Source organism: Nymphalis io, chromosome 3 (genome assembly GCF_905147045.1).
Source record: "Nymphalis io chromosome 3, ilAglIoxx1.1, whole genome shotgun sequence".
Classification (NCBI taxonomy): domain Eukaryota; kingdom Metazoa; phylum Arthropoda; class Insecta; order Lepidoptera; family Nymphalidae; genus Nymphalis; species Nymphalis io.
This window is the reverse complement of record NC_065890.1, coordinates 13,961,760-13,983,299: the sequence shown is the minus strand read 5'-3', so window position 1 is coordinate 13,983,299 and position 21,540 is coordinate 13,961,760. Positions and strand designations below refer to the sequence as shown.

The window sequence follows — 21,540 nt, the reverse complement described above, 5'->3', positions numbered from 1 at the left end:
TGTACCTAAACGAGCTTGCACAAAGCTCTACCACCAGTAGTATATAAATTTTGTTAGCGGACGTAGGATTGGTACATAGGGATTTTTGTTATTTTATTTGTATTTTATTTAATAGTATATCTAAGAAATACACCAATTTTCAGCATTATATCTGTAAGCTTACCTACTTACTAATTACTGTCTATTTTGACCGGCCTACTATCCATTTGTTTTTTTATTATTTTTGCTAACATTTTTTTTTTAATTTTTTCTTAAAATACATTTATGTGTTTTTATATAAAAATAGAGCACTGATATGACGTCGAAAGTATTTTTTTTAAATGTATTGTATATAAATATTCATTGTGGTGAAATAATATAAAAATAAAAATGTATATGAATATAATCTCATTTACAAATATATGAATATTTCTCCTTTTAATTTATTTTTTATTTGGGAAACAAACAGTACATTCATTCTTAAAACTATAATATTAATATTAGCACATATACTAGTCAAGTTTCCACTTATATCTAAAACATAATTAGAGCAGAACAAACAACTTAATAAGTCATGAGAAAAGGGAAAATTAAATTATTGTAATCAATACTACTCTTATATTTTATCTTAATCAATCAAAGATTGTAATTTTGTGTCACATAATATTAATAAAATGATATTTATTGTTTTAAATCAGATTATGCAGTCCAATTGGATAAATGATTAATCATCTGTTATGTATAGAGAGCTTAAGGATACCATAGACAAATTTTGATAGAAAGATGTAAAATAAATTATTTATGGCATTAAAAAAAAGAAAGAATTCAAGAACATAGGAAGAAAACGGACGGATTCGTTTTGTGGAATATTCTATGGAGAGGTTAATGAAACACCAACGCTTACAGTGACGTTAAAACATGTTTGATTAGTTATCTACATTATTCTTTTAAATTGTTTCTTTATTTCATTGTGTACTACGTATAATCATTTGGCCACCACGACTACGATCACAATAAAATGGCGACTGACCAAATGAAACACCGCATGCATGTTTTCAAGAATACTGGCAAAGATGTTGATGTGAGTATATAAATAAAAAATACGGATATTAAATAATTTATATGAAAATAACAATATAACGATAACATGTTTGCATGGGTTATTTTAGGAAATGCGCAGGCGGAGGAACGAAGTGACAGTCGAATTAAGGAAGAATAAAAGGGAAGAAACGTTACAAAAACGAAGAAATGTTCCCGTCAGCTACTCAACAGATGAAGATGACATCGATAGGACACTGGCGTCTACCGACTTGCAAGAGTTGGTTATGAAAGCAGCTAACGTTGAAAATCCCGCAGCGCAGTTGGCAGCCGTTCAGCAATGTAGGAAACTATTGTCCTCCGATAAAAATCCACCTATAGACGACTTGATAAAGACTGGAATACTACCTATACTCGTTCAGTGCCTTTCGAGGACGGATAACCCGACACTACAATTTGAAGCTGCATGGGCCCTCACAAACATCGCATCGGGTACGTCTGCACAGACCAACAAAGTTGTTCACGCGGGTGCGGTGCCTCTCTTCCTCCAATTGCTCATGTCCCCTCATGAGAATGTGTGTGAACAGGCTGTATGGGCCCTTGGTAACATTATTGGTGATGGCCCAGTACTGCGAGACTTGGTTGTTGAATTAGGAGTGGTCAAACCCCTTCTTAGCTTCATTAAGCCAGATATCCCTATTTCTTTCCTCCGCAATGTGACATGGGTTATTGTAAACCTGTGTAGAAGTAAGGATCCACCACCACCTGTCAAGACTATTCAGGAAATTCTACCAGCCCTCAATATGCTCATTACACACACGGACACCAATGTAAGTTTTCTTTTGTCTATTTACAAATAACATATATATATAATTAAACAATACTTGTAATTACTCTTTACATCAGAAAAACTGATAAAAATGTAATAGTGATCTTAATTATATTAAAATAACTTATAATATACTACATTAACATAGTACATTATTAGAAAACTCAACTTTTGAATAAAATTTTAAAAATTGTTGTTTGAAATATGGTATGACTGTATAACAAAAATATCACTAACTTAATTATATGTTAATAGATTTTAAATAATAAATTTAACTACTATTGTGTATATTGAACCCAATGAATAAGTATTAAAATAAAAAGACAGAAAGGTACATGAAAATGGAGTAACCATTTTTATTAATCTTGGACAAATACTACACTAGAATAACACTACAAAAGTGACATTGACATATTTTTCATTTATTAAAGTGAAAAACATTTTTATAATACATTGTGTTTAAAAAATGCTAATATAAATAATGTTATTTTTCATAGTTATAATGCAACAAGCATTGAATTTTTTATATAGCACAAATAATAAAATGGTCTTAAGATTGAAAGATTTGTATAACTAAAATATCTACTATAATATAATATCATTAACATATGGCAAGTAATTATGTTACTAAGAGAGATTAAGAACTTGTCTCAAACTGATGTTTTAGGCTTGGGAATTTAAAAAAAAAAATTTTCTTCATCATTTTTTAGATCCAACACAGTTTATATTTCTATCTCATTCTTATGTGTGAATATAAAGATTAAAGCAAGGCTTATAGTTTTGTCAATTTAACTTATCTCAGAGTAATAAACTTTAGGTTTCTTATGGCACTACCAAAAAAGTAAAATTATATTGTTAATAATAATTGCAAATACAATACAATCAGCAAATACATATAAATAAAAATACTTATATGTTATTGCTGATGTGTATTACATTATACATTTTGTAAATTGAGTTACACAAAATGAATTATACACAACTAATAGACATATGTCTATATATTTAAATGGTTAAAGCACTATTATTTTTATTTTATCAGGAAATATGCATTATAATATATGGTTCTCATAATTATAATGTAAGCCAGTCATTGGTGCCTATAAACATTGGCACTGTAAGAAATATTTTCTACAATACCAAAGTGCCACCAACCTTAGGAACTAGAAATTATACTGCTTTACTTCATACTGAAAAATATTTAGTATTTATGTTTGGCGGTAGAAAATCAGATGAATGGCTGGTATCTACACAGATGGTGTCATCACAGATTGCTCAAAGCCACGACTACCACCCAAGTTAATTCATTGTTATCAGATTTAAATCCAATAAAATAGTGACAAGAGAAGTAGAATAGAATATTACTTTAAGTATGTGCCCATTTGAATGTAACTTAATAAAAACTTTATTAAACACAAAAAATACTGTAAGTATTTAATGTATGATTATATTTGTTTCAGATCTTAGTGGACACAGTATGGGCAATTAGTTATTTAACAGACGGAGGTAATGAACAAATCCAAATGGTTATTGATTCTGGTATAGTCCCTAAGCTGATACCACTGCTATCACACAAGGAGGTCAAAACGCAGACAGCCGCCCTCAGAGCTGTGGGCAATATTGTAACGGGAACAGATGAACAGACACAAGTTGTGCTCAATTGTGATGCCCTATCACACTTCCCGGCCTTATTGTCACATCCAGTGAGTATTCATTTAACAGAATAATTACAGTCCTTTTCTATAAGTATAATTATATAAAACAATAGCAGTAAGTAAAAGAATGTAAATATCTAGAGATCTCATGTCCTCTTTAGGAAACACTTTTAGTCCTTATTCCATCCTACTCAGAGTGGTTCAATCAAAATTCTATTGAGCTTAGTAATAACTGTGTTGTAAGGCTGCAGATCCTAACCAAACTGGTTTATTTTGTATATAAATATGGTCAGTCTGGAGTTTGGCAGTCGGCTGTGTTAACACTCATTGTGCTTTTGAACGGTTATAAAGCCCTATGGTTATGTACTAATTAGTCATTAAAAAATACTTCATTGTTTAGTACATTGGGTTTCTTTTATTATATATATACATATTGTTTCCCAGTTTGTTCCATAATGTTTATAAGCAGCAACAGTTCAATATTAAGTTTAACATGTGAGGTAAATTTTTTTAATACTTTAAATTTAATAATTAACATGAAAAAACAATTTTCTTAAATATTTTTTTTTGTTTTTTACAAAATTTGTAGTTTTCGTTGGTATAAAATCTTAATCTGATATAAATAAGCATAAAAAAATCGTCTTAGACTATAACAAAAGTAATTTGTAAAACAACAGAAAGAGAAGATCTGCAAGGAGGCGGTCTGGTTCCTTTCCAACATCACGGCGGGCAACAAACAGCAAGTGCAGGCCGTCATCGACGCGGGTCTATTGCCGAAGATTGTGGAGAACCTCAGCAAGGGTGAGTTCCAGACGCAGAAGGAGGCGGCGTGGGCTGTCTCCAACCTCAGCATCAGCGGATCCAAGGAGCAGGTCGCCGCGCTCATACAGTGCGGAGTCATCCCGCCCTTCTGCAACCTGCTCTCCTGCAAGGACACACAGGTTATCAATGTGAGTTGAACGGCCATTTGTATACATTCATATGTTTCCACTCTCCCATCTCATATATTATATCAAGTAAAATTTGTTGTGTCCATATGTCAGGAGTCTTTATGCCGTAATAACTAATACAATAAAACTATATTTTTATTTCCTCAAGTTTTATTTTGTTGATTTTTGTACAGTTGGTCAAACTCTTCATTTTATTTGTATGCAATGACAAAAATATTTTAAAGAATTGTCTTAAGTTTGTCTTGCTATATAATTAACCTTTAATAAATGATATCACTAAACTATTAAAGTATACTAAATATTGCACATCAGGTGGTGCTGGACGGACTCAGTAACATGCTGAAGATGGCGGGCGACAGCGCCGAGCAGGTCGCGACCATGATCGAGGAGTGCGGCGGCATAGACAAGATAGAGGAGCTGCAGGGACACGAGAAGATCGAGATCTACAAGATGGCCTACGACATCATCGAGCAGTACTTCGCCGCAGAGGTCAGTCGCGCCTAACCAGAGCGTTCTCAATATGAATACAGTCGATATTACAGAAAAGAATATAGATATAGGATGCTGTTTTTATAACTGGAGCATTTATTGTAACAAACTTAAAAATAATTTTAGGAGGAAGATGCGACGCTGGTGCCGGCCGCCGTCGACCAGGCCTTCGCCTTCGAGCCGGCGAACCACGACGCCTTCCGCTTCTGAACGCGCCGTCGCACTGACACCACCGCGTCGCCGCCGTCACCGTCGCCACCGTCGCCACCGCCACCACCGCCACCACCGCCGTGCCCGCGCGGCCCGTGTGAAGGCGCTGCGACTGGGTTCACGTCTCACTAATAAAATAAACAATTGTGCATGCGAATCTATTCGTCGACCGTTAATCGATATGCTTCCGATGAAATGCATTGTTATGATGCAAATGCAAAACTTCCTTAATGAACTAAATAAGGTACTCGATTGACTCGTCATGATAGAATCGTGTCCGTGTAAGTCCGGTCGGTGGCACGCTTTGTAAAAATAACAGTCCCGAGTTACATTTATAGCGGCCGTGCGTGTGAAATATTGTTAAATTGTTAGATCGGCGTCCAAAGCGCCGTCTGTTTTCAGGTTGGTATTCAATTAATAGGAATATTTTATTGAGCTCGCTACAGGATATATTCGGGCCGCGCACTGTGTCTCGAAGAGTGAAACTTCAAACTATCGTATCTCTTTCATTTACGAAATTTCGAGTGAAATAGGATACGTGAAGTTCCGCAGAGCGAGACCCGAACATCGCGCGCTCCGACTAGCGGAGGACATTAGTGTAGCATAGCAGGACCGGCGAGTGCACGAACGAATCTAGTTTAAATATAAGCGAACTATTGTTATTCGTTTTCTAAAATGGCCAGATATCGATATCGATAATCGAGTGTTATCCGGCGAGAGGTTCAAGGGGCGAGGCGCGAGTGATACGACTCTATTGTGATGTTTGGAAATGTTTCATTTTGTTTTTCGTTTTCGTATATTATAGAGAGGACGAGAAGTGGAAGCTTTAAAGTTAAGTGCCGCGACGTACGCGAGCGTGTACTCCGCTTACCGAAGATATGCTTTTGATATAACATAGTATTTATGTTTCGATTTTTAACCCGGAAAGCGACCGATCGTGTCGTCTTTTATAGTTGTGGAATTATGTTCTGACATTGAACCCATTTGTAACTATATATCAATAAATTCTGTCCAATATTACTTGTATTTTATTTAATCATTATTAATAAATTGAAGGCAGTTTGAGTTCATCTTCGAGTGCTTTGGATGTATTGTTCTTCTGAAAACAAAAAATATATAATATTAACTTCGTTGCTGCGGTGAGTGGCGCAAGTCGTTAACAATGAAAAATTAAACGTTGACTTCTCTGACTGACACTAGCTTGCTAATAAAATAGTCATATCTTTGGCGACAAATATCTATGTGGGACTATTTTTATAATCACCTTTTTCCGGTGCTCGCACGCGTAGCACTTTACCCTGGCGGCTGTCTGTGGCGGCCCGTCCGGCAGAGCGCGCGTGCTCGCACGGTGACGGACCTCCGCGCACGCGTAGAACTGACCCACCTTCTGGTGGAAGCTAAGGGAATGATTACATTATTTAAAAATTCTAATTTCTAAACACAACTTTTAAGATGTAAAGAATATAAAAAAAATATATTTGACGTGATGTCATCGATATTGCTCGAGTTTTACTTGATAGTAGGGCTTGATGTGATGTGTTGGTACCACCAACACGTTTCATATAGTACCGCAATAAGTAACATTCTATTTCGTATGAAGAGTGAGTGAGACAGCGCACAGGCACAAAGGACATGACATCTTACTTCCCATGGTTGGTGGCTCATTAGCTATGAAAGTTCTATTTAATATTTCTTACAGAGCCAACGTCTATGGGCGATGGTAATCACTATCAGATGGTCCATTGGCCCGTCTGCCAGCCTATAGTATAAAAAATATTTTAAATAATCTATGGTGTTCATAGTCTTGAATGTCAGCGAAGTTGTTATCGAAACTTTGGAAGTAAAATTAAACTAGTTCTAATTAGAATTGTGTTTTATATAAAAATGTAATCCAGATCTGATTGCAATGCATAATATAGCAAATCGCAAGGAATACGGAAATCTAAGATTGTATATCATTACTCTTTCGATTGGAGTGGGATGAATTCTTTTTTTAAATTATGGGAATTTAAAAAAGTTTGTGTATAGAATATATTTGAAATTGGTTCGTTTTGAAATTGTTATCTTAAAATAATCATCTGTATAATTATTTCATACATTACAGCTGTATTATATTTATATGTTATATTTATATTACTTATTATTATAATCTTATTTATACAACGACTTTAATTCTTATTAATAACAATATCGACGAACCACGCACGGCCTTTCGCGGCCAAAAGTTTAGAAGAAGGCATTCTAATATTTATCTTGCCCATATAAAAATCGTGCCGCCTCATCCATTTTATTTTAATTGCAATAAAGTATTAAATAATAGCTCTCCTACCCGTATATGTATATTTTTGAACTATTTTACACTTTCACAATTACAATGCAGTATTAAAAAAAAAAAGATGCTCGACTATTTAAGCTTGACGTCAATTTATCTATATAATATCTGATATAAAAATCGTACTTAAAAATTAACAGTAATTATGAATACTATATCCTAAGTCGTCACATAACAGGTAGTCGTGGTATAGTCATACGTACTTAGGCAGCGGGCGGTCCCAGTGGTTGTCGAGGCGGTTGTCGGCCATGACGTGCGCGAGGCGCTGCAGCAAGCTGAAGTTGTCCGCGCACAGCTTGTCGCGCCGCTCGCGCTCGCGCTGGCACTTCTTGAGCTTCAGCGCCACGTGCGCGCGCGCCGGCGGGGCGGCCGCGTCCACCGCCGCGCGCGCGCCGCGCACCTGCAATTTAAAATATAGTGTTGATGAGGTTTCGAATTTCTTAGGGGGAATTCGAGCGTAAAGAGTGGTTTGTAGTAGTTACACAGGCGGGCTTGCACAAAGCCCTACCATTAAGTAAAATAATATAAACATAAATACAAGAAAATCAAGGACAATTAAAAAATATACAAAAGGGGTAAAGTGACAGATCTAACACATATTGTATCTAAAATCATATATTTATAAGCAGCAGCGGTATTTCGTATTTTATAAGAACTTATCAATCGTATTTAACTACTGAAATCTTGAAAATTGATTAACGGTGACACATTGTTTCAATGTGTTTGTCCTTTAAATATTATTATCATTACAATTAATATCGCATATCTCTAAACTTTCACTAACATGTTCTGCGGCATTCTTGACTTTATTTTTTATTTTAAATAACTCTACTGATTTTAAATAAAACTAATTACAAAAAATGGTATCAGGTATCGTGCCAAAATCCTTGACACAAAGTCTGAACACCTTACAAATGCCAGCGTATATCCTTCATATACTTATATATATATATATATATAGCCATAATCCTTAACACCTGCCGTATCACCCGAAAGTTTATATCATCATCCACTTTATCATCAACGTTTTTAATATAAGCAACACTCCTTAACGCTTGCATTGACTGGGAGTGTCCTAATATTGCTGCATGAGGACCCCAGAGGTCCTATATACGGCCGTGAATTTGGACCCCTGATCTGGACTACTCTATTGACCACTGTTCCACAAATAGAGAAGGTTACGAGCGATCTTAACACGATCGCCGTTTAGCCGGAGGCTTAAATATATTTATCCTGCATAAACAACATATCGATACCACACGCCTTAGCTCATTTTTACAATTTTTGTTGTCTTATAAGTAATTTTACTTAACGTATTTTAGTTGTAACAAGAGAATTCAGATATTTTTTTACGGTATCCAACAATAATAATTCGTATAAAGAATCGTATTTTGGATCGGAAAAGAACATGCTTACAATTTTACTACGTCAAACGTGGGAGATTTTAATTGGTATATCTAAATAAAAAAGGAATAGCGAATACAGAGCACGTACCTAACAACTAGTTTACCTATTTAATCATCTTACTAAAACTTGTAACAAATTAAACACCTTTTGTCTATGATCCTTATATCGACGATCCTCCCAAGGCTGCACTAATAACTTTTCCCTGCGAGATAACATTATATTTTCGGTTCAAACGACTATTTAACTCCGATATCTAAAATCCAAAACGAGCAATGGTTAAATCGATTAAGTTGCTACGAGTTCTTGTTTTAGTTACCAATTGTTTAACATAATTATAACGGTACATACTGTAGCAGTAGTGTATATACTATAGCAGTGGCACGAATATTGTCATTCGTTGCGTTTTTCTTTTATATAATATGTTAGAGTACGGACAAATGGGCCACCATATGGTAAGTGGTCATCATGACCCATAGACAGGGGCGCATTAAGATTGTATTAACTTGCTTATATTGTCAATACGCCACCAACCTTGTGAACTAAAATGTTATGTCCCTTGTGTCTGTAGTTCACTGGCTCACTCATCCTTCAAACCGGAATACAACAATACTAAGTACTGATGTTTGGCGGTTTTATTGTTTATTAATTATATAACAATAATCTTTGTAAAATGTATATCGACCCTCTTAATTTTAATAATATAAAATCATTTCATATAATAGTAATATAATTTCATCACCTATCTAAATGTAGATGATTGAGATTAAAAATAAGGTATTAAACCTTATTTTTAATCTGTTCAAAAATGTTTTGTTTGGGGAACTAGCGAGCATATCTATATAATATTTGTCCACGCTTCATATCGATACATTCAGATCATAAAAAATTTTGTTTTCTAGAAAATAGAAGTCAGCTTATTATACAGTTCTTGCAAATCACGAAGTCGAGCGGAATTTACTTGTGGTAAATACGTGTCCGTATACGTGTCTAAGTGTGCGTGAAAACGAAAGCGGGTATGGTTAGCATAAAAATAATACCAATATTTTTATATGTTCAATTGATTTTAAAATAAAACATAAAACTTTTTAACTAAAATTTTTATTATTTAAAATACTAAGTAAGGGAATGTATTAAAATAAAATTATGTTTTTCTACATTTGGGTTTAAGTTTGACGGTAATTTAAGCGAAACTTAAGACTTAAATTAAATTAAACTTAATTGTATCTCATGCCTTTCTTGTAAAGATTTACGATTGTTTTCAATCTTCGTCCATTTGTAGCCCATTTTTATAAGCAACGAACGTAATGTGCTCAAACATCCGTCAAAACCAATTTTTTCTCTTAATGCAGACTGAAGTTTTGCCAAAGTTGGAAGTTCATTGTGTTCTATATGAAAATTTTGAATTGTAGTTCGAATAATTTCTTGATTCATATTATCTAAATTAAATTTACTGTCTCTTTTACGTCGCTTTTTCATGGGTGAAGTAAACTTGGTTGATGACGATGGCAACTCCTTCTCTTCTTTTAAAATCCTAGTTACTGTGCGTTCACTGACGCCTGTTGCTTGGGCAGTTCTTTCTAATATGTTTGCTAATGGACTTAGGTCACATCCATCACTGTTATTTGCTTTCATAAAACTATATTCATCTTTAAGAAAGTGAAAGACTTTAGCAATGATTGCTCGACCCTAAAAACAATAAAATATACAATTGAATAAGTATCAAAAGTCAAAACTAAACAATAACTTAAATTAAAAAAATAACCATTTTTATTTAATGTCAAAACTAGAAAAAAAACAATTTACCTCGCTATGGATAACTTTGCGCTTTGACATGCTGACAGTACTTCACGGCAATTAGCGTCCGGGAACAATAAACACAACTAACCTGAGCGATGGCGCGCTCGCAACTGACCGCGTCGTCAGACACGCACACTATTGCAATATGCATGTACACGTTTAACCACAAATAAAAACTATTCGCCTTCCTGATTTGCAAGAACTGTACCTAAATGGTAAATGTGTGTGCTATTTATTAGCCAGTAATTATCCCATGTTTAAATATGGATAGGATAAAAAGAAAACACCGTCGGCAAATTAATAAATAAATTATAATGTTAAATATTATACACTGCACTTACATTGGTATCATAACATGCTCGTTACATCAGATAATTATACACGAAAACATACAAACGCGTGGTTACATACAAATAAAAAATATAATTTGTTGAGCAATATAAAAATAAAAACCGAATCACTCTATTATCTAAACCTAGATTTACTATCGAAGCAGTAGTCATGTTATATTTATATTAGTCTCAAACTGTTGGTATGCGTGGTCGGTACGAACGGTACCACAGAACGATCACTTACAAATTAAACTATTACAGACAGATTAAAAGCGTAGGAATGTAAGTCGGCATTAATTTCTTTTTATATGGCAATGTTTCTTTATAAAGCGTTAGAAAATAAAGTTAGCGATTTATCTGTGTACTTAATTTTTTATAATCTTTACACAAAACCCACACACTCAAACAATAATAAATTTACACTATATTTTTATTATTATTCTCAATAATACATAATTTTTTTCCTGTGCCGCCGCAAGTTTATTTTCTGTTATAATTTCATTTCTATGGGAAGACTTATTTATGTTCATAAGCGATTAACGTGTACCGGAAGAGCGTTCGGCGTTCAATGGCGGCTATGGTGACCATCGGCTCAAGACATACCTATACATCTATTTGTTCCTAATAAATTTCTAAATTACGTGAGTTGTCTCGCATTTAAAAACTAATTACAATATTGAGTATAAAACGTAATAAATATATCAAAAAGATCTAGTAGCTTACGATCCCTCCGGTTTGAGATATGACTTTGTAATGCCGTCTCGTAGTCGAATCCTGACTAGCAATTAATTATTATATATATGTATACTATATTATAAGTATTTAGGAATGCGGTTCAATTTGAATAACCAAGTCATACCCCAAACGTATCACATTATAAATCAGCGTGTCGTGAATTCGACGTCTTGAGAATGATTTTATCCAAAACTAAATGTACAAAAAAATATATATATATAAATGGAAATTCAATAAATGCAAGTTTCTTTAAATAATAAAATTGTACAGTGTACGATAACATAATGCTACGTTCGCATACAAAATGTCTACATTTGCTGCTTTCGTTACAGCTTTGAAAAGAAACATTTGTAGAAAAATAAATTGTCCCATTTCGTTTGAAATTTTTTTTCTTGCGGTGCGTCGTTGGAATAGTGGACTGGTTCTCTCGGAGAACATCACATTCACTTGGAATCGTAAAAGGCAATTTATCAGACGGTTTAAAATTATATATCGGTATGGTTTATCTTCAACGAGATAAAGTCAAACCGATAAATTCGTTTGGAAAATTTGAAAAACTACCTAAATATATTGGTTATTGGTAAATTTATGTTTTTTGTCGAAATAATCAGAGTTTCCGATTTATTCTTATCGTATGGGGAACGCGTCCGATTTCCTAGTTGTTTAATTTGAATACACATTATATTCATTCCAACTTTATACAAAAATCGAACATTTCCCCAGCTTAAACGTAACATAGGGACTTTTATAAAGATAATGAAAACGACACAACCTAAAAAAATAAACTATAAAATAACATTATAAAAAGAATAATAAAATACTGAAGGTCATAGTCGATATAGAAATTAATTAAAAAGAAAATAAATGTCTTAAAAAAAACAACACAAAAGCTGACGCAAATAAACTTCCCTCACAGATAATAAAACATAATGAACACTTACAGGGATTCTATTTTACAGATAGAAAATATAACTAAATCTGCTACAAATATTTTATCTGTGTACATTCCAGATAAAAAAAATATGCCGTCGTATTGCATTGTTAAAATAAGAGTATAAAAAAAATCAACGCGAGTTATTGAGGACAAATGGATATTTTGATTATATAATGATCACAGAAACTGTGATTATAATGTAGGGTGGCATTTATGTAATTGCAATGAATACAAAAATTCGAAGACACCAATTCTCGATGTTCCTTTTCTGGTGACGCGATTTCAGAGTCTAACACCATAACAAAGGGCATCGACATTTTAGTGAAACAATACATCTGATGTTATAAGCAGTTTAGTATATCAACATATTAGGGCATTCTTCAAGGAATATCATCATGAGTGTGTTTATGTGTGCAGTGTGGTTGTGTGTGAGGGGGGGGGGGTGTTGGAAGCGTTTGTGATGTCGGCGTGTTGACTAGCGACAGTCACGTCGCGGGACCGCGAGATTCAATCCAGACGCGCTAGTTTAAATTTTACGATAATATACATACAAAGTATTTGATTAATTCGTGTCTCTAATTGATCCTCATTTAATAGTAACTTACCATACTAAGATATAATGAGCAATTTAACATCATATTACAAATTGTAACCAACTCGAAACGTTAGGTGCAAGGAATAACTAAATACGAATTATTTTAGAAGATTCATCATCAACACGAAGAAGAATCTTCTAAAATAATTGATCATATTATAGGGCACAATTCTCGTCAATACTGCGACTGAATACAGTTCATATTTGTACGAAGAGAAAATGTATATTGTAACAATACGTGTTCAAATATAAGAATTGATAAACCTTCCATTTCACTTGAACAGAAATCGATTTTCCTAACCATTATTTCTATTAATTAACAATTACAAATAATATGTTAACGAAATATACGCAATTATTTTTTTATAAAAAAATAGAAAAAAAACCTACTAAAATAAAACATTCGTATAATTTAAACTTGCGCGACACATTTTCATTTGGGATTATCCTAGTTCGTTGTAAATACATTAAATTCTTCCATTCTAAGACCATACCATTCAAAAAAGCCGAGAAACGAATTTAAAGTACGTTACATTCTTAAATTAATGAGTTTTTTTTGTGACGACAGAATATTATAACGGATACAAGTCTAATACAGATGCTAAATTTGAACAAATCATAGACAATATCGTATGGAAATGAGCGCTTACACTTTACCGTTCTCATATTAAACGCAAGTCGATAAAATATTTCTCTATTCTTGAATCGTATCTAAATTATGAAATTCGTGTTTATAAATGCTATTTGCTATTAATCATCGTAGAAAAAGATCCCCGTATCAAAACGACATTCCCATCGAGTGACTTATAATAACTTATTTGCCAAACATCACAAATTTGCATATGCATATAGATTTTTTTACATACGAGTGTATATCACATGCCCGCACGAAGCACTCGACTACCTGAGCTTACACTAACACGTGTATGACAAACCGGCTCAATTGCGTCTCCCTGACAATTGACGCGATCCGCTCTAGTGATGCGCGATTGCGAATTAATTTACGACCGAATTAATCGATTACTGATTCGATTTATTTACATTATGACAATGTGTACCTTATATTTAATAATAATTATTGGTGTCATTTAAGACTCATTTATTCATTTAAAGTTCCAAGTTACTCGAGTAATCGTTATTCGGTCTTTACGTACGTATATTCAACGATAATCGACTTTTTAAGTTCCAATAGACTTCGAAATCAAATTATTCGAACTTATCACATCACTATAACGTTCGTTCCTTTCTAAAATAAAACGTTAGAATAGAACGACATGAGTCCGGAGGAAACGCAATTGAACATACTTTATCATAGATTACACTAAATCTGTGTACACACTTGGAGTAAATTTGCTTGTTATTTTAATATAAATTGTTCAGTGTGTACGCAGGCTAACTATGGAACTATGAGTACATTACATAAAACACAGTTTATCTATATATAAAAAAAAAAACATTTAAAAATTACACTACATTACTTATCAAATAATATGATATAGAAATCGCTCTTATGTATTATTTATAATAGAGAATGAAGAAGCCGTTTTTGGTTTATTATTGTAATAATTATAATATTTTGGCGTTGTATCAACGCCTTATTATTCTACATAATTATATAATTATCGGGGACTCCGGATGTATACACCCCGTTTATAGAACATTCTATATGTAAAATATCTGACGATGCTTCACATAAACTGTTAGAACAATTGTTGTGAATGGATACTCTCGCTCAGATTACCTATCTATCATAAATATTAATTTTAAAATAAATTTTTACAATTTTTAAACAACCTCATAATTATATTGAAAGAAGTGAAACTTCTTATAAAAGTGTAATGTTAAAAAATTCGGTTCTTCTTAGGTCTGAGGTGTTTATTTAAATTTAAGCAAGTGTAACTATTCTATATTTATTTAAGATTTTTGATCTTAATTTAATATTTTACTATCAGCACTTCAATTCAATAGCTACATAAATAAAAACAAAATTATAAATTTATTACTGTCATATAATAATATATAGCATTGAATTTAGCTCCAAAAGAATTAGTTTCTGAGTCATCTCACTTCACAGACAGTCAGTCTAACAGTTCACGCGAGTGTCGGTCGGTATAAAGTAACTCGAAGTTGAAGCTTCAAAACGGCACTACGTGTGCGTTCGACGTCTACTCTAATTAATTTGCCTAAACCCAATTAGATTTGGTTTACTTGATTAGGATGCATAAGTCCGTTCAATATTCCTTACCCCCTATACCTACAAATTGCCGTTAGGTTAAAATATATGAGTTCGATGCGGCACTTTTCGTCTAAAATTACAACGATGAAAACTTATTGATGAGATTTGGTGTTTTCATCATCGATTACGTCATTACCCAATTTTTTTTAACTAAGTGCAATTCACTGACCAAGACATGAAAGGGTAAGCCTTAAAATGTTTAGGCCTCATTTTTTTACTGTTAGTTATTAGAAAAAAAAAATTAAGTAATGGAATTTATACAAAACAAAATTGTATATAACTTGTTGAGAAACAGTAATGTATGAACATCGATTGCTAACTTTCGTAATTAAAGTGTCGTAACAGGTTAACCGGATTTTTTTAGCAAAACTTACTTTACTTACAGAAGTTTATTTACAAATTTGAATAAATATAAATTGAAATTGATTACTTAATTTTGACATGTCAATGATGATAAGATAAAGCCTATGATATATTGAGGTATCTTTAGGTTTTCAGCTACTATAGTTATATAGTGAGGCCGTCAGTTAGCAATCGATATGTTGGGGGGGGGGGGCGCTCAGCAGTTCTGCGCGGCGCGCGGCAGCGGGCGCACGAGGTAGAGCTTCTCTCCCTGCTTGTTGGTGTAGATAGGCGCCCGCTGGTAGTGCGCCACCAGCTGCTCCAGCGTGTTGAACTTGCGCTGTCCGATGCAGTACAGGTTGCCCTCCACTTGCACTCGGAAGTGCTTGTTGCGACCGGGCGCCTTCAGAGATACGGAGAAATCTCCAACCTGAAACCGATAACGAAAAACGTTACTCAATCGAGTCACCTGCGTATCGCGCTAATGACTGCAATATGTCGAGCATTGAAGAAATAAACGAAGATGCTCTTATATATGTACATAAAGTTCTACTCCGTTAGTCTGGTGCCTAGTTATACGGCTACAGATACCGAGATCCTGGATATAAGCCCCAGGTCAAGTCTATCAAAAGTTATTGTATATTCGAGAAATTCCCAGGAGTAGCAGGATATTTCCTGCGCAGGTGGCTGCTACTACACGTATGACACTTGTGCACGTGGCCGGCTCCAGAGCAGGCTACAGCAGTGGGGGCTCACATTGGTCTCGGAGTCCCGGATGAGGAAGTCCCCGTCGTGGCCGTGCTGGTTGAGCAGCGCGTCGCAGTGCGTGCGCGTGATGGCGCCGTAGTACCACGCGCGCCCCGCCGCGCCGCCGCCCTCGCCCGCCTCGCTGCACGCACACACACACCGTTAGCTTACTACGTCACTAGCTAATGCTATCCATCGATATACCAAATAGTTATTATTTATTTTTAATTGCCATTCTAAATACTGTATGTATTTAAAAAAAGTGAGTAAGCGATTATTAGGAGGTGGAGGTGTCGACCTGTAGGGCTGCGTTAGGTAGTCGGCGAGCTCCTGCAGGTAGTTGCGGGGCACGAGGCCGATCTGTCCGCGGTTATCCCTCGCTCGGTACCACTCGGGGTCGGACGGCGGTCGCTCGATGATCTCCAGGCGGTCGCCCTTCTCGAACGACAGCTCCTGCTCGTTGTTCGACGTGAACGAGTACAGTGCGACCTGGAATGACGGTGCATGCTGACAATTGAAAACATTAATCACCTTATACAGTTCGATCAATTTCAGGGTTCTATGCGATTCTTAGAATTTGATTACTTACAACAATATCCAAAACGTTCTCCGCCATGGCGTACGTGTGCACGGTGTCCTCGTTGTCGCCCTCCTCGCTCGTGTAGTTCGACGGAAACCTAAACAAATCGACAGTGAGTTACTCGTCGCCGAATAAATGACAGCGGGCGGAATACAAGGAGAGGGGCGGCGCACCATCCCGCGTGTCCCTGGTACTGCCCCCGCCACCAGCCGTCGTTGCTCTTCTCGAGGATGAGGATGCGCGTGCCCTTGGTGAGCGACAGCTCGTCGGGCTGCTGCGCCTGGTAGTTGTACTTGACGACGGCCGTGCCCAGCGCGTCGGCCGGCTCGGCGCGCCGCGCGCCCGGCGACTCGGGCCCCGCGCCGCGCACGGGCGAGCTGTTGGACGGCAGCGTCTTCGAGCCCGAGCCCTTCTTCACCTTCTTCTTGATACTGAAACGTTGCACATTACCTCTGTTAATATCGATGTTCAGTATGTCCAGCTATTGACGTGTATAGTATGATCTCTGTCGTAGACTGCAGTCGTAAATGTAATGTGCCGTTTTTCAATAATTAGAAGATTTACTAAATAAACCGAAGCAGATGAGAGGCCTATAAGGTCTATAAGCCAATAAATATGGCTACATTGAAGGGCATCTAAGTAGTTACGTAACTCGTTTCGAGCACTCTTTATCCTACGTTAATATCATTATATCTACACTCTAGCGTTGCTATTAAAGAAAGATAACCGATCATTATACATATTCACTAAGAATTAGCTTACCTGTCGAAAAGCGAAGGTTTCTCTTTCTTTACATAGTTGCTGGGCACATAGCCGGACTGGCTGCGAGCGTTCTGCACGCGCCACCAGTGCTTGGAATCATCGAGAAGAAGATAACGCTCGTTCTTCCGCAGGTCCAGCTCCTGAGCTCCTTGGGCTGCATAATCGTACTTCGCCACTACGTAGCACACGTCGTCCTGAAGATGAAAAAATATATTTTGTTTCACGAATACGTCATATTGTCAACAAAAGATCAAAGAGTTTTCAATGTTGTTGTGTAACCCTAAAAATTTTCATTTTTCAATATTTAAATTTTATTAAAATATTGTATTTATTTCACCTAACCTAACCAGTTTATAAAATAAATTACGGTTATCGAATTGGCATTCATTGTTTCAACGTTTATTATCTGTGCGGTTTGAGAGATGGCAGCAATACGATGATCGGGTCCTTTTTGATCGTTGAGCAGGCGCCGGTCGCTTGGGGTGCATGTCAGTCACCTCCACGTGGTGCACCCTGGGCAACGGGGTCGACCATCAATCCGATGTTTTTCCGGAATGCTTGTCGATCGCGGCTGAGACTGACGCGGCAGAAGTGTCGCGGGCCGCTCCTGGGACTTCTCTGTTGCGCAGAGTGGACCAGCGAGCGGCTTCGTGGCAAGTAGGAGGACTCCGGGGTCCTTTTGGGCCGCCGGAGAGAGAGGAGGAGTTGGTCTCCGGAGTCCGTTCGGGCTGCCGGAGACAGGAGTAGAGGAGTAGAGGAGGAGGGAGAGGCGAGTTCGTCCAGTTTCGGTGTCGATGCTGGGCGGACAGACTTCGGTCACCGCCTTCTCAAGTTTCCCCATCCAGGCGCCAGCCTGTGGTGGGACCGAGGGCCTTGCCTTCACCGGCCGGGTCGAGAGGAGAAAACCTCAATAAAAAAGGTGTGCTAACGCGTTCCCGTAACCCCGCCACCATGCGGTGAGAAGGAAACGAGGAGGTTTTAGTGGGTAGGACGATGGCCTTCTGCCCCGTGAGTCCCACATACCCGTCCCGGTCGTGTCCGGGCGGCAGGCGTAAATGCATTTCCTACTCGAAAAAAAAAAAAAAAGAAAAAAAAAAAAAAAGGCGCCGGTCGCTTACCGACGCCTGTCAGTTTTAAACGATTAAATATATTCCTTTTTATTATATAGAAAATTATACTAACGGAGGGTTACCTACGTCATCCACTTTGTAAAACTTATTTAAGAGGTTCGGGTTACCAAACCTCTTTGTATCAAAACCGTGCCACGTGCAATATAAATCATATATTGCCTCATATATTGCCTTATTTCTACATATTTCAACACTCCTGATACTGACGTGGTTCAATATTTATTTTTATTATTTTCTTAATATTTTGTTCAAAGACTGAACATAGACTTTGTCAATGTACTAGGTGACCTGGGTCGAATCTCTAATGGGATTCGAATTGCTTAAAAGCTTTGTTTCATTAATTTAAATATAGTTCTAGCTTTCTAATATTATTTTAAAATGAGTAGGTCATTTTGAGATTGTTATAAACCTATCATTGTAATGTTTTTAATGTTGTTATAAAACATTTTCCATTTAATTTTGGAGGAGTTCCCAATATCTTTGGAGTCCAAAACCTATTGAATTTTACAGTTTTACTGAATTTAAAGAAAAGTGAATAGAATTATTAAAATAGATTAGTACAAAAGGAAGTCATGTCCAAAGATTTATAACAATATATATATACAGACAAATTGTTAATCTCAATTTTTGAAGTCGGTTAAAAAACACTGTTGTGTCAGTCTGTAGACTGATTATATGTGTTCTTTATTATATATTTGGATGTCTTGATCATAAACATAAAGTTTTTACATTAGATTTGGTGTTCATTGAAACTGTTATACGATGCAAAGTGTAATTTTAACATTTGTATTTTTTAATTCCACGATAAGTAAATTATATTTAGGTATTAGCCTGCAGGCTGCAGAGGATATCTACAACAGTAAATGTGACTGACATGAGATTAAATTGATTAAAAAAATATTTCAGCTGTGATTCATATTAATAAATATTACAATACTTCATATCAAAAGGGGTTTATTCATTCAACTATTATAAAAAAAATTGTGTAAATAATCTATTTTTCTTCTAATTTTTAGTATGTGATTAAAATTCACTTATTCTTTTAACATGAAATGTGAGCAATAATAAAAAGACAGATTCTAAAAGATGTAATAATTTTCAATGCACATATATTAACCACATTAAGTGAGTTAATAATAGATTTAATATTGTCTCAGTATGATTTTATCCATAATTATAAAATATAAAATTGAAAAAGCTTGTGTATTGTAATAGTAGTTATTAATTAGAGTCAATTTTTAATAACAATTAATTTAGATAGAAGCCGACAATGATTGCAAACCTTATAACTTAGTTACTCTGTTACATGCATAGTTTATTATTTTGTTTATATAGTAAATTCGTAATTTAACTTTTGAAAACCTTCAGCATTTTTAATGACATATTTTGACCTTAACTATCTTTTTTACAAATATACTGTACAATACCTTCACACTCCTACACATATAAGGTAGGAAGTTAGGAAGGTTAGAACAAAACAGTTAAGAGAGAGCAAAGGAAGTACCAACATTCATTAACATTAGCATAAATTGTGTAATTACAATTTACAACACATGCCATTGAACATTATGATAGTGTTGAAATATTTTTTTACATTTTGTATTACATAAAATTATATAGATATATTTAATTGTTGAAAAAATATTCATTTGTTTATTATACTAATATTTGAATATGTTTTTGATTAAGTAATAGTAATCTTAGTATCATTTAGGTATTCATAATCATTAATGTTTAAAAAGGTATAGTGTGCTCATTTTTTGAATATTACTCTGAAATGACTATTGTTTTTGAGTTTATATCTTAGTGCAAGAGATTTATTGTTTAACAGATGTACCTATAATAAATTTTACCTGGGTGTTTTTCCCGTGCCTGGAGTTGGCCATGGCGTGAGGCGCCGGCAGCGGCTTGTTCGCCCACACCGAGTCAGCGGTACGCACCGACCGCGTCTCCAACATGACACCCGGGAACCCTCGCTCGGCACTCGCCGTCCTCACTGATACATTTCGACCGACACCACTGCACTGCACCACGATGCACCACTACACTTTTACACTTCTTACACTATTTCCAATATTGGGAACAGCTAACTCGCTGCAAAAACTTGTAATTGTTTGTAATAGGACGTGCGAAAATACGATCGAAAGCTATTTGACGATCAGCAAGAGATGAATACTACGATTGCATTACTCTTACTTTCTTAAAGCTATCTTAAAAGAAAGGTACTTATTAATATTATGTTGATCCTGTATTCTTCGGTTTCTATGTAATATTCACACAATATTATCACATTTGTAATGTTTAAGAAAATTTTCACATCAGTCGGTGGGGCAGCGACGAATCAATAGACAAAAGAAAGGATACCTATATTTTTATTGGTCGTCTATGACATAGACAAAATGAGATTAGAGTGATTGAAATATCTTATAGAAATTAATATTTTACTATTTAATGTATTAAA

The 21,540-nt window shown here is 35.4% G+C and overlaps 4 protein-coding genes across 5 annotated transcripts; 1 reads left to right on the top strand and 3 right to left on the bottom strand.

Annotated features, from left to right (window-relative positions):
* Positions 1-772: 772 nt before the first annotated feature.
* LOC126781220 (importin subunit alpha-4) lies at positions 773-6,170 on the top strand. The gene is made up of 6 exons (XM_050506107.1): positions 773-1,060; positions 1,149-1,847; positions 3,307-3,549; positions 4,179-4,451; positions 4,764-4,940; positions 5,067-6,170. Exons 1-6 carry the CDS (start codon positions 998-1,000, stop codon positions 5,148-5,150), a joined length of 1,539 nt encoding a protein of 512 aa, XP_050362064.1. The 5' UTR covers positions 773-997; the 3' UTR covers positions 5,151-6,170.
* Positions 6,171-6,192: 22 nt separating this feature from the next.
* On the bottom strand, positions 6,193-9,105 carry LOC126781136 (uncharacterized). The gene is made up of 4 exons (XM_050505962.1): positions 9,034-9,105; positions 7,686-7,882; positions 6,415-6,547; positions 6,193-6,249 (listed from the first exon to the last, which is right to left on the bottom strand). The coding sequence occupies exons 1-4, from the start codon at positions 9,103-9,105 to the stop codon at positions 6,193-6,195; spliced, it is 459 nt and encodes a 152-aa protein (XP_050361919.1).
* Positions 9,106-10,092: 987 nt separating this feature from the next.
* On the bottom strand, positions 10,093-10,857 carry LOC126781135 (uncharacterized). Its single transcript, XM_050505960.1, has 2 exons — positions 10,693-10,857; positions 10,093-10,575 (listed from the first exon to the last, which is right to left on the bottom strand). The coding sequence occupies exons 1-2, from the start codon at positions 10,720-10,722 to the stop codon at positions 10,093-10,095; spliced, it is 513 nt and encodes a 170-aa protein (XP_050361917.1). The 5' UTR covers positions 10,723-10,857.
* Positions 10,858-10,978: 121 nt separating this feature from the next.
* Positions 10,979-21,405, bottom strand: LOC126781228 (cytoplasmic protein NCK1). 2 transcript variants are annotated; one of them, XM_050506116.1, is made up of 7 exons: positions 20,933-21,405; positions 17,950-18,143; positions 17,361-17,618; positions 17,197-17,284; positions 16,906-17,114; positions 16,617-16,749; positions 10,979-16,290 (listed from the first exon to the last, which is right to left on the bottom strand). In XM_050506116.1, exons 1-7 carry the CDS (start codon positions 21,035-21,037, stop codon positions 16,078-16,080), a joined length of 1,200 nt encoding a protein of 399 aa, XP_050362073.1. In that variant the 5' UTR covers positions 21,038-21,405; the 3' UTR covers positions 10,979-16,077. The 2 variants fall into 2 exon arrangements, with proteins under 2 accessions (XP_050362073.1, XP_050362074.1); XM_050506117.1 differs by having other exon boundaries at positions 16,906-17,096.
* Between the last annotated feature and the right edge of the window lie 135 nt (positions 21,406-21,540).